This window comes from Vidua chalybeata, chromosome 3, assembly GCF_026979565.1.
Source record: "Vidua chalybeata isolate OUT-0048 chromosome 3, bVidCha1 merged haplotype, whole genome shotgun sequence".
Classification (NCBI taxonomy): Eukaryota; Metazoa; Chordata; class Aves; order Passeriformes; family Viduidae; genus Vidua; species Vidua chalybeata.
The window spans coordinates 32,982,391-32,998,451 of record NC_071532.1 but is presented as its reverse complement, the minus strand read 5'-3'; the positions used below and the strand labels follow the sequence as shown (position 1 = coordinate 32,998,451).

Sequence of the window (16,061 nt, the reverse complement as noted above, 5' to 3'; positions counted from 1 at the left end):
CAGGACCAGGTGACAGCATCAGTACCTGGCCACACACCCCCTGAGCTCTATTAAGACACTTTCCAAACTGGAATTACTCAGATTTTAATAAAACCTTTTGATAATTTTCTGTTATGTTTTGGCTGGTAGATGAAACTGGAGGTGTTCCAGAAGAGCTGTCGAGGCATGTGCATGGGCTGGTTCAGCAACTGCCATGAGATGTGTGTCAAAGGAAGGTATAAATTGCAATACAGAGCATGAAAACAAAAGATACACCACAATTTTATTTATGGATGTGTAATAAATAAATGGTGGACAACAGAGGAAGAGCCACATTCAAAAATCCAGATTACTAAAGTGCTTTTAGACATAAATATAGGGTGACCAAGAAACAGCTCTGACAGTAACACTTTTTACAGACAATTACAAAATATCTTCTTATGTCACTTCACAAAATTGTTTAACTGCTCCAGGGTACTATGGCTTGCTTTTCAAAAAGGTCTGTTCAGTCATGCATAGTGTGGCAAGTGACATTCAAGAGTGTACAAAATCATTGCATAAACAAAAACATCCTTACCCCCTTCTCCGAAATACATATATAGTTAAGGAAGAATATAGTTAAGGAAGATACACAGTGTAAGTCCAGTGATAAGGCTGCATTGGCAGGCTAGATCCTCAGGGAGTATAAACCTGCCTGTCTGTCAGGTTACACCAGCTTGAGGATGAGCCATACCATGTTTAAAAACCCTGCTGCTCCTCGAGGTGGAAGATTTGTGTGTTCGGCGTGGAAGGATTCGCACACAGGCGCTGCGCTGGGGTGGAAGCACTTGGAGAAGGCGTCTGTAAACTCCTGTAAACTCCTGCACCATCCTTGCACCTGTGTGTTGGAGGAGGGAGCAACTCCCAGTGTGTTGCTCCTCTTTGTGCTACTGGCTAGCTGGGGAAGTGGTCCCAGAACGGTGGAGAAAGGGGCTCCTCCCCAGCAGCAATCGGTGCTGATCACAATGTGCTCCCATCCTCGCACTGCTCTTGGCCCCTCTGCCACCCTCCACCCTGGCTCTGATGAGAAGTGAACAGCTTGAAAGTGAGGGGGCGAGGGGGTGTATGTGCCAGTTTTAAAATGCCCTGAATTCAGATAAAAATTCTGTTATTTAAGAAAAAATATATATATCAATAAATATTATGGTCTCGCCAGGACGCTGTGAGGTCTGGCCTCCTCCGGGGCAGCCCAAGCTCAGTGGTCCCTGTCGTTCTGCTCTGTGGGGGGGTCCCCATTGATGTACTGCCTCAGCACACCCCTCTTCTCATGCTTGGCTGTCCTGGAGAGGTCGATGGCTGTGTCCTCTGAGTCTTTTGCAGGCCCAAGCTTGTCAGAGCCCTTCTGGGAACTGGCCTGCATCCCTTTGAGTTCCTCCTCCTCCTGCTCCATTCGCCAGCCATCTGCCAGCTTCTCTTGGCTCTCTGCCTTCCTGCTTACCTCCATGGACTTTTTGTGCATACCTTGAAGAGGGGAGAGAGCAAAGCCAAGGGCACTGGTTGCTTATTTCTGCTTGGGATGGCTCAGAATCACCTCCTGAATTACTGCTGCTTCCTTCAGTTCTTGCCTACATCCCAAGGAAAGCTGTCTCTAGCTACCAGCCTTTCCCAACCCACAGCACTGCCACCTGCTCTCTGCAGCCAGGGGGGATGGCTTGTGGCAAAATTAGTCTGTACCTTCCTTGTAGCAGGGAAGGCTTACAGGGAGAGGTGTGCTGTAATGACCCATTCCAACCTGGATTTTGGCTTTGTATGAGCAGAGGGTAGCTCTGAGGTATCTTCAGTTTAGGGGCAGGTGGTGGTGACTTCTTAGATGCCTTGCAACTCCCATGCTGCCTGCTAGCACTGCAGAGTGATACCCACCCACGTGCAGGCACCTGTCTGACACAGCAGTAAAAGGTTTTCCTTTTCCTAGCTGTTCTTAGCAAGGAGGAAATGGAAAACCGAGGGCACTTGGCAGCCTGTATACAGCTCATGGCCAAGGAGGCCCCACTCCCTTCTGGAAAAAGGCAAGGGCAGCCATATGAAAGAAGAAGCTGAGCCCTGATCCCCCCAGCAGCACCCCAAGTTCCCACTCACCCAGCAGCCACGGGGCGCAGGATCCCACCAGGCCACTCTTGGCGGAGTTGATGATGGACTCGGGCAGGGGGATGGAATGCCTCACCATGGCCCCATAGAGGCCGTACTCGGCCATCACGCTGCTCCGGCCCCAGCACTTCTCCCTCTTCCGCCACTTGGCTCTTCGGTTCTGAAACCAAACCTTCAGGGGTAACAGCCAGGAGAGCACGGAGGGGTGGGGTCGGGGAGGAGACAGCCCCCGTGGCCGGGTGTGCAGGGCCCATCGGGAATGGGGGAATGTCCATCCAGGGCCAAAGGTCAGCCGTGGGGGTGCGTGGAGGGGTTGGGTGTGCAGACACAGGGTGTGGACACGCAGGCGGCACCGGGAGGGCAGCCAGGGCGGCGTGTGGGGAGGGATGTGAGGGAGGACACACACATGGGTGTCAGAGAGGGGAGGAAGGGGGGGAGAGGGAGCACACGTTAACATGAGGCTGATCGTGACACAGGAAGGTGATCCCAGCCAAAGTCACCCTACGCTGCTCTGCCTGCCTGCAGGGCCTCCCTGCCTGATCCACAAAGCACCAACCTCTCCAGAAAAAGGGCTCCATAATGCAGTGACCAATGATGACAGAAGGTGCTCAGGTCCCTCTTCCCACCCCACTCCTCTATTTCAAGGGAATAGATATAACCAGACTGCTGCCCAGACCACCACCTCATTCATAAGCCACTGAGCTGTTCCATAGGGGAGCAGGATCAGGCCCTAAAATGCCACGTGTCCCTCAAAGGGGCAAGCTAGTGAGCAAGCTCCTGTGTGACAGCCTGGCCCAGCAGCTCCAAATTGCTCCCAGCTCCTGCCTGACTGGGAGGACAGAGCCAAGTTGCCAGCAATGAGCAACTGCTGGGGCCACCTCAGTCCCCTGGTTCTGCATGTCCATTTAGAGGCTGTTCCATGCCAGCAAGCAGAAGCTGAGCCTCCCTCCAGGCACCCTGCAGCGTTTCAGTGCCGCCACGTTCCCACCACCTGCACCCACTGTCACAGAGCAGAGGAGACGGCTGGATGGAGAGAGAGGATCGCTGCAGCCACCTACCTGTATCCTGTCCTCCGGCAGCTCCGTCTTCACAGCCAGCATCTCCCGGGCATAGACGTCGGGGTAGTGTGCTTCATTGAAAGCCTTCTCCAGCTCCTCCAGCTGGTGAGCTGTGAATACAGTCCTGCCGAGAGGAGAGAGCATTCTGTCACACCGTCCGGACCCTTGGGCAAACAGCGAGGCTGGCAGCCCCCCCACACTGCGGTTTTCCTCCGAAAAATCCTCCCCCCACCCCAGCTGCAGCCCTCGTCTTGCCTCCTTTTCCTCCCTTTATCCCCCTTGGGGATACTGACCGCCCCAGCCTGGGGATCAGAGGAACAGCGAGAGGATGGTGGCAGCAGCGAGGAGGTGAGAAGGGGGATAGCCTGGCTCCCCACAGGGCGCTACCTGTGCCGGCGTTTCTTCCTCTTGATCTGGGAGGTGGACATCTTCAGGTCGCTGCCGTCCCCAGACAGGCTGTCCTCATCTGGCAGCAGCATGCGGGAGGGGAAGAGTCACGTTCCCGTCGAGAGCGGGGCAACCGAGCGCAGCTCCCCAAACGCGGTTCAGCCGCCCGCGGGGAGCGGGCCCGGGGCAAGGAGGGGTCCCCTCCCACAGCTGAGCCCGCGGTGCCGCACCGGTGATGCCATCCCGGGGCAGGGGTGGGAGCCCACACTTGCCGGAGAGTCAAAGGCTCGGCATCCCGGCGGGACGGGCAGCACGGGAGCCAATCGCGCACCGCCGGGAGGATACCGCGTTGCCGCGGCCGCAGGTGCGAGGCAGTCCCGGCAGTGGCTCCGGACGGGGGTCCCCGTGCGCGCCTAAGCGGCCACCCTCGACCCCGACCCCGCTCACCGGAGAAGTTCTCCTTGTGGCGGCGGGCGGCAGGAGGCGGCCCGGGAGGCGGGCGGGGGCCGCGGGCGGGCAGGAGCGGCAGCGGGGCGGGCAGCAGGCACGGGGCGCCCGGCCCCCCCAGGCTGCACAGCAGCCCCAGCCCCAGCCCCAGCGCCCCGCCGCCCTCGTAGCCACCGGCGGTGGCGACCGGGGGGGGGCCGGGGGGCGGCTGCAGCTCGGCTTCCAGCCCCAGCAGGTCGGTGATGGCGAAGCCCTTGGCCCGCAGCCCCGCGCCTCCCGGCCGCGCCGCCGCGCCGGGTGTCACCGGTACGGGCACCGCCACCGGCCCCGCCGCCGCGCGTCCCCCCGACGGCTCCGCCCGGCCCGGCATCGCCGCCGCCGCCGCCTGGCCCGGCCACCACCGCCCGCCGCCCTTTTTATCGTCCCGCCGCCGGTCTCGGCTCCAATCACACTCCAGACCGGCGGGGGGGGGGGGGGGGGGCGCTCCCAATCCCCGGATTAACAGCCTCTGTCCCCCCTCCCGCCCGCAAAGGTCCCGCGCCCCTCCCCCGGCCCTCCCGGGCCACCGCCCGGCCTCCCGCCGCCCCCTCTCGCCGTCCCTCCCTCCGTCCCTCCCTCCGTCTCCCTCGGCCCCCGCCCCTCGGTCTTCACCACCCCCTGCCGGGTCCCCTGCGGTTTCGGTCAGACCCACTCCAGGACCCCCCCTCAGTGCCTGTCCCGCCCCGGCCCGGTCACCCTGTTCCCCCCCATGCCCCACAAATCCCCCTCACACCCCCTTAGGTTCCCTCTCCGGGTTTCCTCCCAGGAACTCCCTGCTGTGTCCCTATGTCCCCATATCCCCTCTTCCATTGCCCGGCAGTGCACTCCCCAGTACCCCCATTCCAGCTCAAGACCCTTCAGCCCCACATCCCAGATGGGACATCCCACTGGACTCAGCACCCTAGAGATAGGGATGGGAACAGGCAGGGGCTGTTGAGCAGGAGCCTCCCTGACCCCAGGTGTCTTGTCCCTGGGGCCAGGGTCACCTCGAGGTGCCTGGCCTCTGTGCTCCCTTTTGCTCCCAGATTCTTGCACCTGGGCTGCAATTTTTTTCCCTCTTCCCTTCATCTGTTGATGGAAATGATTTACAACCGGCTTACACGGGCCGCCTGATCCAGGCCTTCATTGGACGGTCAGATTAACCGAGGGTCCTTCTGATAAAGATAATTACAAGGGGACTCCGCATTAACTTTGCATTATTAAAGAAAGACCCAAATCTCCCATCGCAAGCTGTTCCCAGGATTAGCAGAACAATAACTTTCATTTAGGATAATTGCCGTGGCCGGCACTGGGGGCTGGCGGGGGGGACCCTCTGGACCATTGTGCTTCTCACCAAGAAAGGCAAATGGGTGTGAGGGGAATGGGAGGTGTGGGATTGTGGTCACACTTCCCAAGCCACCAGTTCGGGGTACTCGTGTGCTCAGGATGAAGGGATGCTTGGGCATCCCCACCCAGGATTGCTCCCTGCCCCGACACTGAGCATCCCGGGATCCCCTTGGGCATCTTTGCTTCTCCAGAGTGGTTTTGCTGCAGTTTTGCTGGAATAGGAGACTTTCACTGCTAGGCAGGGAGGATCTGCCACAGTAATTAGAAGTCATAATCCAGCCACCACCCACAACAAATTTCCTGTTCAAGCAGATATTAGTGGTTAAAACCCTAATTTTTGATGTTGTCCCAGAATCAGCTTGATTTCAGCAGTTTACATTGAGGCTGAGCTGTTGGGAGAGATGATGAAGCCTTAAATATGCATATGGCCTAGGCATTTGGAAAGTTTGGGGATAAAGCACGTATAATTGCTCCTAATCAGTTTATGAAACATAAAAGCTCAAACCCAAGAGAAAGCCGATAGATGCAGAAATGGAAATAGCGATTAAATCTCCCCATGCTGGCAAGGTGGCCTGGATATGGCGCTGCTGCCCAGGGCGAGGGTGACCAAGGCCATGCCCTGGGGGATGGGGACACACCTGCTCCTGGGACAGGACAGTGGGATGGGGGGTGGGGACACTCCTGCTGCACCCCTGGATCCCCCAGCCATGGTGAAGATGGGCACCTCCACCGGTCCTTTGGACAATAAATCAGTTAAAGGATATCTTGATATATGCTCATCAGATAGGATTAGCTGGGATTAGACTAATCAGTAAATGTTTCTCTGCTCATTATTTTCTAAGGAAGATTTTCATCTGATTCTCCGACGCTGAAAGATTATTAATCGCTTAAAGAGCAGAACATCAAACATCGCCCCTTGCTCTAATTTCCCTGGGGTTTGCCCCCCCTCTCCATGGGCAGGGTGCCTGTGCCAGCCGGCCCAGCAGCCTCAAGGTGCCCCAGCAGCCAGAATCTCCATGGGGCTCTACCACAGCAGCCCCAGGCCACAGGACCCCGGCCTCAGTGCAGTCCCATGTCCCACGGGGTAAGTGCTGCCTGCAGCTGATGCTGGAGCACCCCCATCCCTGCTGCACTTTGCAGGACTAGGCACACAGAAAGGTGGGACAGTTCCCACATTGTCCCCTCTTCCCCATGGCTGCTCCACCACCATGTCAGACACCTGCCATGACCAATAGGATGGAGGGCACACATGATGGGAGGGATGCCTGGAGCTGTCCCACTCAGAGCCCAGAAACAAGCCTTGCAAGTCCTTAGGGGATTACAGACACATGCAGCATTTCGGTAGACCCTCCTCAGCTGATGACAACTCTAGAGCCAGCATTTGGTGGGTTTTTGGAGTCCCTGTCTTCACCATGGGCTCAGGGAAAGCCCCAGAAGGATGTGCACTCAGCCTGCAACCACCTGCTGTAGCAATGAGGAGGGGGCAGCAAGGAGAAGGTATTGAAGGGCCTGGTTTAGGGGATTAGTAATGGGATAAGACAGCTTTCACCTCCCTGGTTTAGATATGAATCAGGTCAATAATAAAGGACCATCTGACAGTTTCAGGCAGCTCAGGGTGGAAGAGGCTCCTGTGCCCCAGGCTGGATGGAGAACCCATCTCCAAAATCCCAGCTCTTGCTGCACACCCATCCATGGTACCTGCACCAGCAGTTGCAGCCCAGTGGTCCTGCCCAGCTCCACACCCCGCACCTGCATCAGCTCCTGGCGCACCAGCACGGGAGCAGGCTGGAACCTGCTCCCCAGGGATGGTGCTGGCACCACAGCCCTTGGGCGCCTGCTGTGTAGAGCAAGCTCAGCCAGCCTGTTGGTGGTGGGCCTTGCACAGGTGCAGGGTGACCCAGAGGTAGAGTGCAGCAGGGTGAGCAGCCAGCTGATGGCAACACGGACAATTTGGCAAGGGTGGGAACCTCAATAAGCATGGATGGAAGAAAAAGGGCTTTTCTTCTGCCTCCTCCACATCCTGCTGGGAACAGGGGGAAGTGATGCCTGTTGTGAAAGCATTGTCTCTGACACGTGGGTGAAAAGGAACTGAGAAACAGGCCATAGCTAGGGGAGAAGGCAGCAAAGAGGGGGGTGTTGCAGCCAGTCCCATCTGTTTTACAAGGCTAAATCCCCACCTCTAAGTTACAGATGAGCCTCTTCCTTGAAATGCAGGCAATGAGACTTTCCTCAGGCTGCAGCAGGGCTCAGTGGTGGATTGTGTGTGCACTCCTGGCCAGTTAGGAATAGGTATATGTAGTGGCCCAGTACCGACCATTTTGGGGTGATGGATTTGCAGAGGCAGGCAGCGGAACAGGTTAAATGAATCAGGGAACCTGTGCTCCCTGCACTGTCAGGCTGTGGGAAGTGCTTCGCTTGCAGCTCAACAGGATGTTGGTGAAGCAGAGGGCTTGCAGGGTGAGCGCAGCCACAGCTGGCCATGCACCACCTGCTCAGTGCTGTAGCATCATCAGCCCAGCTTACTGCAAGTGTTGTCAGCCCTAATTTGGCACGGGGGGGGGGGGTCCCTTTCCTTGTCCCACTCAACGAAACGCCCCAGAGACATCCCTACTAATTCCTCTGCACAGATTTCTGTCTTAAGGCATTTGCCTTTGATTAAAACCAGAAGAGCAGTCACAGTTTAAGTGGAGTTTAAGAGCAAACCATGTGCCACTGCACAGGGCGCTCACATCTGGAGTGTCACAGATTTAATCAAACTGCTGGGAAGTGCCGCACGCAGACAGCTGTCACAGCAGCCTGGAGCCCATCTCCTAATTAATTCCTAGCCAACACAGGGCAAACAAATGGCCATCAAGGTGCTACACCTACAGCATCAACCGTAAGCATGGCTGGTAGTTGGTGAGCAAGCAGAGCTCACCCTGTATATCTCCAAGGAGCTATAGGTGATATAGCCCATGGAAAGTGCTGTTCCTGCTCCTAGGGAGGAGACTGGGGCTTGTTCCAGAGGTGTGTGTATGGGAACAGGAGGGACAGAGTGTTCAGGAAGAAACCCAGATGGAGTAGGCACAACAGTGGTAGCTCTGATTTCTGGTTGCTCTGTCAGCTGCTGTTTTTTGCTTCCCCTCCTTCTTGCTTCTGCCAAACTTGTTGCTTTCTAGTACCAGTTACCTGCCCATCTGACATCCCCGTGGGTAACCCCCTCTCCTCCTATACAGGATGTATGAGCTGGGACACAGCCCTCCCTGGAGATGCTCTGCTTGATGCTAACCAGGGCCTGGCACCTGATGCAGGTTCTGGGAGAACTCTGCTGCCACAGCCTTAAGCAAAATCTGAGCAATGGCAAAACAGGTCAGGCCCATACTCGGTTCTCCTTGGTGCTCATTCACAGCTCATTAAAGCTAATTGAAATGACTACCAAAGCTGGGTCTATGTGGGTGTTTGGAAGCTCTGGGCACAAGGCACAACTAGGCTGGGAATATCCAACTGTGAGGAGCCCCAAACTAGCCGATGGACTGTCCACTCCAATTAGCCCCACAAAGGAGCTATTATTCCTTTGCACTATGCTTGTCTGATTACTTTATCTTATTTTTTTTTTTGATCATTTCTCCAAAATGTGCTAATTAAACAGAAATCATCAAGTCAATTAGAGAAACACTCATTAAAGCTGAAAAGAAAAGAAAGTATCGGCAGAAGAAAAACGGCTGGGAGGGTCCCAAACACACACAATAGCTGCCACATTCATTAAATCAGCAACTCCCAAAAGAGGCGTAGACACTGTCCCCTCTGGTCTGCGCCCTGGAAATGAAACTTCCCAAGCAACAGAGTCAGATTCCTCTCCTCTCCCTCTCCCTCTCCCTCTCCCTCTCCCTCTCCCTCTCCCTCTCCCTCTCCCTCTCCCTCTCCCTCTCCCTCTCCCTCTCCCTCTCCTCTCCTCTCCTCTCCTCTCCTCTCTGCTTCCCATGGCTTTCCCAGCTCCCAGCCCAGGAGTAAAGTGAGCTCCCAGGCAGCACCTTCTCGATGTTCATACCCAGCTCCTCACCAAGCAGAAGCCTTCCAGAACAATGCTTCCCTTTGCACCTCCCTCCTCTGGCCTGGAAGCAAGACACAGGAAAACCCAGGAAAACATGCTAACCAGTGATTTCAGCAAGTAAAAAAAGGGAGATCACAGTTTGTTCTGACCCCAGAGTGGCAGAGTGTCCAGCTCAGCTCTGGTGCTGCCCAGCCTTTTCATTTCCAAACCAGTTCAGCCATGCCTAATCATAGGCGCTGTGCTCTGAGAACTAACAGAAGCACTTCTCCTTTAATTAATCTCCAAGTTTGCTATCTGAGTGCTGTGCCATATGGTATTGATTTTTCAGCTTGGTATGACAGCACTTGCCATGAAAGAAACTAACCTAATTAAAGCAGGGGACACCAGCACACAGGCAACTACTCTCACTCTTACCCATAATACGGCTTTCTAGATCGGCTCTCCTGAGAGCGAACAGGTGCTGAAATGGGACACCTCTGCTTGCAGGTGAATTCAGAGGTTTTGGCTGTGCAAAGAGGTCCAGATCCCTTTCTCAGCACTGGCCTGGGCTTGCTGTGACAAATAGCACCTGGGCTTTCCCAGCTATCTCCACTCTGCAGCTGAGCAGGGAGGTTTTGAAGCATGGCTTCCCAACACAAACCATTTCTTTTCAGACAGACCAGGTAAGTCATTAATGAGTTTCACAGTGTCCTCCATCTCCCCCACTAACAACTGGACTCCTAAGAGACCTACACTGGGGTCTTTTAGCTGAAGATTGATGTGGCAGTCCCACAAATCCCATTAGACATTACACAAGCAAATGACCCTTTACCCAAGCTATGTTGTCCCAAACAGACCATCTAAAGGACCTATAGAAATAAGAGAAAAATAACATAAATATATTCATTTACATGGATCCTCCTTCCCAGAAGAGTGAAGGCACATGTGCTTGCCTGTCTCATCTTTGTAGGCAAGCACATTATCTGGTGTGAGAAATGCAGATACAGTTCCTGTAGCTCACTGCACCCATTTTACTTGACCCTGCAAGAAAGCTGTTCCTGCCCAGCTTTCCTCCACACACCTAGGGATGTGTTTTCTGTGCTCTGACACTGCATTCTTCAATTTTCTCTTTGTATGCATAAAGGGCATCTTTCAACATGTGGGGACTTCCCCTTCCTGGTTCTCCTTTTAAAGCTTAGCCTTGCTCTCACCAATGTCACTCCTACACCATCTTCTCCTCTATTCTCTTACACTGGCAGCACTGAATTGTAAAACTTGTAAAATTTTCTTGTGTGACTAATGTTTTTTCTACAATAAAGGACAGATTTTAGTACAGAGGACTTTCCAGCTTTTCTACCAGCTCCTGGGTTTTGCTTTGACAGGATTCCTCTAACATAGTCAAGGTGGGCCTTGATGCCAAAAGGGAACATACTGTACAAAATGAACAGATTGAATGTTGCTGACAATGAATAATTATTTAATCATCTCCAACAGGACTTATATTACTGGTATTGTCACACTCTGTGAAAAAGAGGAGGAAGTAAAGTAATAAGAGGAAGAAATAAACCTCTCCTTTGTGGGATTATTGTCTGCAATCTTCCCTTTTGGCTAGAGGTTATGATGGATTTTGAAAGTAGAACTAATGGATTTTCTTCCTATTTGGAAATTGCAGTGAATTGCAGTGAAATTACTCTTAGTTCCTGTTGTTTGATACCTAGAAAGTTTCCAGTTTCTACAGAGAAAAGATGCCTGGTCACCAGTTTCCTTCAACATCCCCCAGCTCAGCCTCCTTTGCAGCTCCTGCAGAGCTCTTCCAGCCAAAGCACTCCCCAGACTCCTGAGAGATGAACACATAGCAGTGACAGCAGAAACCCTGGGCAATACCCTTCCCTCTGCTCTTGTCTGCCCAGGACAGGAAATCTGTGCCTCAGTCCCAATTTGGGTCCATCCCAGCAGGATGCACAGAAAATCAGGTTACCTGCATCTCCCCTCCTGGCTGGGAGCCCATCATCCATCCTTCCCTCTCTTTTTAAGTGACTCCCCCTTTGTTTCTTTAGCTCACAGGAGGAGATGTAACAAAGAGCCCCATGGTCCTGCAAGGTGGCTGAGTGTTCATTTGTTTGGCAAAGCAGCCCCTTCAGCTGGGGGAAGCCCTGAGAATGCAGCTGAGCTGTGTGGCAGGCTGTGGGGCAGCCATCCCCAGGGGCAACCTGAGAAAAGAGGCAATTAGCCAGCCCCTCACCAGCACAGCAGGGGCAGTTCAAGGGGAAAGAAAAGCCGAGCCCTGGTAGTAATGACATTTTTCCACATGGTTAAATGCATTGATCTGTGACAAACAATACCAGGCTGTGCCTCTGGCTGTGGTGCTGAGGAGGAAAAGATGGGAGAGCTTCCCCATGCCAGATGTTCAAGACAGAAGTTTCCTAGATTCCCTGAACGAAGCTGAACGTCTGTGGAGGATGAGTCCCTGAAGATGTGTCCCCAGACCCTGCTGAAACCACAGCAGCCCAGGTCTTGCCCAGGGCCACACTTCCCAGCAGGTGCCAGGAGCTTCACTTTAAAGGCAAGTGCGATGCAGTTGAGCCTCATCCACAGTCCTATCCCACATCCCCATAAAGTCCTGCAGAGCAGACAAGCAGGGCACAGAGCACTCAAGTAAAGCTTCATAACTGAGCTACCCTGGGTAAGCTACCTATTAATGGAGGCTAAGACAGTGACAAATCCACTCCTGTCCCTGACACCCTAACTCACCATGCCAGTTGCCTTTTACCCACTCCCTGCAGGGCGGTGACAGCAGGCTGATCCCATGCTTATAGAGCACCTGAGGTAACACACCATTTCTGTAATGCCCCAACCCATGCCTGGATTGGGGCATCTCTCCCAGGGCAATTCCTCTAGGAAAAACCTAATCCATAAAGGATGAACCCTGGCAGACGTGGACCTCTACTTTGCTTGGAGCAGTTCCTTCTACTTGCCTGATTCCAAAATAGCCAGGTGACCACATATAAATATTCAGACAGAAGTGGTGGGATGTCCCAGGCACATCATACACACTCCGGACTGGGCATCGTGAATGTCTGAGAAGAAACATATAGGAGTGTGTTATTAGTGTCTTGTCATGGAATGGACAAAGTGGTTTAGGAGAGCACAGGGCAAGGCACACATCCTGTCCAAAGAGCTTAAGTTCTAAGCTTTAATCAGAAGAATTAGGGCTTTACTTTGGCTCGAATTTAATCAGAATGAATAGCAGAGATGGTCGTGCCATTTTGTAGGCAGAGTGCTGTCTGCTCAGGACATTCCCTCCTGTCTCACATCAGCCAAGCTGCACCCCTGGGTGATCAAGGTGTGGCTCTGGTGACAGGCACTGTCCCAATGGCCACAGCTAACCTCAGGGTGCCTCGGGTAGCATGAAAGCCCTGTTGGCTCTGGGGGTGCTTCCCAGGCTGGCTTTGCCCTCCTGCTGGAGGTTTAACTCTAGGTGAGCCCCCATGGGGCTGTCTGAGGTCTCAGCCACCTGGATACACCTGCATGCATCCTATGGCAGCTCCAGCAATTCTCCTCCATCTCTGCTCACTCAGCACTCTCCTTTGGGCCAGAGCCATCAGGGAACAGCCCTGGATGGTCGCTGTATTGCCAGCTGGACTGGAGCCTGGGACCTGCTTTAGCCCAGCTTCCATCGCGTATGCAGTCGCATGGCTGGGCCGTGGGTGGAGCAGGGTTGGACCAGATCTCCCGGCAGCAAGAGTGAGCATAAAGGAAGGAGATTTGTTCTGTTCCTGGCAGGCCTCTCCACTCATCACACAGAGCTTGCAGATGCTTTGGCAGGGCAGGATATGTGCACAGGGAAAGGATCTGGGGCTAAATGCAGGGTGGGCATTGCTCTTTCCCCCAACTTAGCACCTGCCTCACCCACCACATCACCATGGGATCACTCCTCCTTCATTTTTAGCTGCAAAATAGCACTTTTGATTGGCATTTCACCTAGTAAGCTCAAAGTCAAGGCAAAGAGCACCAAACTGCAGCTAGTTAAAGCAAACCACACCATCATCTGCTGAGAGCTGCCATGGTCAGAGGACTTTTGTTGCTTACCTTTTTCCACCCTGCTTTTTTGACACTCTCTTCTGTTCTCTTTTGCAAGCACATCCCTCATTGCAAAGCCAAACCCCAGCTGCTCTGGGCACCATGCCACCCTGCCATTCTCTTCCCTAGCCTAAGCAAATTCCTGACCATGGCAGCAGGCAAATATCAGGAACACATACTGGATGTAACGCTCATCCTAGATCCTCCAACTCCTTGCTGCATTTCCAGCTCACAGAAGTGGCTTGGATCTTCCTGAGCAAAATCTAATCAGGTCTGTGTAAAAAAAAAAAAAAAAAAAAAAAAAAAAAAAAAAAATATATATATATATATATATATATATATATATATATATATTAGGAAAGAAAAGCCCTGACCATATTTTTAAATAATACCAAAACCTGTAAGTATGTGGTCGGCCTGTTTGTTCTTACTGCATGGGATCAGCCTGATTATTCAGGGATTCATTTTTATTTCTGAGTTTTATTTTTTTCTCATTCAACAGCTGCACATTAATAAAAACTCCATTTATTGGAGGATTTGGCTGGGATTGCTATAATAAAATAGAAGGATTTGTGCTGGGCACTAAAAGAACTCTCTGCAAAAAAAGTAGTGTTTTTCCTGTGATTAGGAGCACCAGAACATATTGTTTTGCTGTGTAGCACCATCACTGCCAAGGGTGGTGACAGATGTCTTGTGTTAATGTTGAATGATTAAATGCCATTTCTGAAGCCACTCCCTATCTATGTAGCACGGTGCTACCTCACCCGCACAATCTGCCTTCAATCTGTTCCCTTTGCAGAGAGCATCCCGCCCTGCTGACTGTCATGAAACCCCCTACTACCACCCCACTGCACACTGTGCCCCAGAGCCAGCTGTGTCCAGCCAGAGTTGGGACATCAGTCAGGGCAGCTCAGAAACAGAGGATGCAGCCAGTGGAAACAAAGAGACAAGTACAGCTCTTGAGCTTCTCATCCTGCCATGGTGTTCCTCACCCACATCAACAGTGAGGGCAAGTTTGGTGGGAAATATGAGACCAGCCCAAGAGGTCGCTTTTTCCAGCTCTAACTCTGTTAAAAGAGGTGATATATTCCTGCACACTTGCCTCTCTTCTATACAAAGGCCACTGCTTGTCATCTGTGACCAGTGCCCTTTGATCAAGGCAGAGAGCATCCCACCTGTGGGTGGCTGCAGAGCCACATCCAGCTGCAGTAGGGCTTCCACGAGCCCCTAGCACTGGCTTTCTTGCTTTCCACTGTCCTCAACCTATCCCCTTTTACTCTCTTACTCTCATAAACCACTATAGCCCACAGACTGCACCCCACTCTGCCCAAAACCAGGTAGGTAACTCAGCTCTAGGAAGAAAGAGCCTCTGCCCAGAAGATGGACAGACCAGCAGTGAGGTAGAAGTGTTGGCTCACTGCTGCCCACCTGAAATGTAGTGATGTTCCTCTTCTAAAAGCCTGCTCTGGCTTTAGCAAACACACACAGAGACACCCTGAGAGAATCATGCACATGTGCACACACACAGATCCTTGATCAGGACATCTGTATCCTCTGGAAGAATGCTGTCTTCACAAAACCATCATCTGTTTGGCATCTGTTGCAATGACCAGATGCAGAGACAAGTTGCACACACCACTTCCAACCCACCCCCCCCCCCCCCACACACACAGGTGGCATCTGAGTCCCAGAACCACACAGACAACAAATAAGGTTGTTTCCCCAAACAGAGCTGATGTGGTGAGGGGAAGGTTGAAGTTGGCAGAGGAAAATCTGGCTGCTCACATGCATTCCCACAGGCTGCTACAAGTCCTGTCAGTCAAGGAAGGAAGCATGGTAGGGGGCACTTTGGCAAGCTGGGAGTTGCATGAAGATGTTGAAGAGGGGGATGCCCCTGTAGGAAGCCTAGCCAAGGTGATGCTGCTGCACATGCTCACACCACCTACAAACAGCACCTTCCCCCCTCCTCTGTTCACCTGTCTCCATGCATCCCATGGATTTGGGGATGATGTTCCCCCACTTTGTCCCAGGACCAAGTGCCACTGAAGATGTCATCCCTCTGGCTGCAGTGACCTGGCTGCAGAAGGAAGCTGTTCTGCAAAGCTTGAGGAGGCAGGAGGACAAGGTGGTGCCAAACAGCAAGAGGCCCAAATTGACTTATTTTTACCACCTCTCCTTTAAAAAAAATATGAAGCTCTGCTGTCACTTGTTAATCCATCAGCCTGACAGGTCAAGTAAAAGCAGGTTGCCCACTCGCTTTCACTTCTCTCCAACTTAATCTCTGTGCTAAATTACAAGTTGATAATGGGTTACCATTAATTATTGATTTTCCAGATAATACTTGTTAAAGTAGAATTAACGCTATTGTTTCTGAACAAATACTGCCCAAATACTGTGTTTAGTGGGCTTGTAATCAGCTTTACCCACTTCTCCTCTAATCTGATTGAAACAGATTTCCTACCAAATCTTTTTTATCATTTCGTTGATATTAAAAGGTCACATATTTATGCCTGCCCAAAAGTTTAATTTAAGTTACTGCAATTGATTATCATGACATATTCATGCTCAAACAGCAGAGTGTTGATGGAGGTACTTTAATCTAGAGTGGGAAT

General features: G+C 52.6%; 1 protein-coding gene across 1 annotated transcript; it reads right to left on the bottom strand.

The window, feature by feature from the left end:
* Nucleotides 1–258: 258 nt before the first annotated feature.
* Nucleotides 259–4,365, bottom strand: VSX1 (visual system homeobox 1). Its single transcript, XM_053938578.1, has 5 exons — nucleotides 3,996–4,365; nucleotides 3,549–3,627; nucleotides 3,162–3,285; nucleotides 2,095–2,275; nucleotides 259–1,479 (listed from the first exon to the last, which is right to left on the bottom strand). The coding sequence occupies exons 1-5, from the start codon at nucleotides 4,363–4,365 to the stop codon at nucleotides 1,214–1,216; spliced, it is 1,020 nt and encodes a 339-aa protein (XP_053794553.1). The 3' UTR covers nucleotides 259–1,213.
* Nucleotides 4,366–16,061: the final 11,696 nt, after the last annotated feature.

Coding starts and splice junctions, on each gene's coding strand:
- VSX1 (XM_053938578.1), bottom strand. CDS start 4,365: ATGCCGGGCCGGGCGGAGCCGTCGGGGGGACGCGCGGCGGCGGGGCCG. Junction 3,628..3,995: donor CCACAAGGAGAACTTCTCCG/GTGAGCGGGGTC, acceptor TGCTGCTGCCAG/ATGAGGACAGCCTGTCTGGG. Junction 2,276..3,161: donor TGCCGGAGGACAGGATACAG/GTAGGTGGCTGC, acceptor TTACCCCTGAAG/GTTTGGTTTCAGAACCGAAG.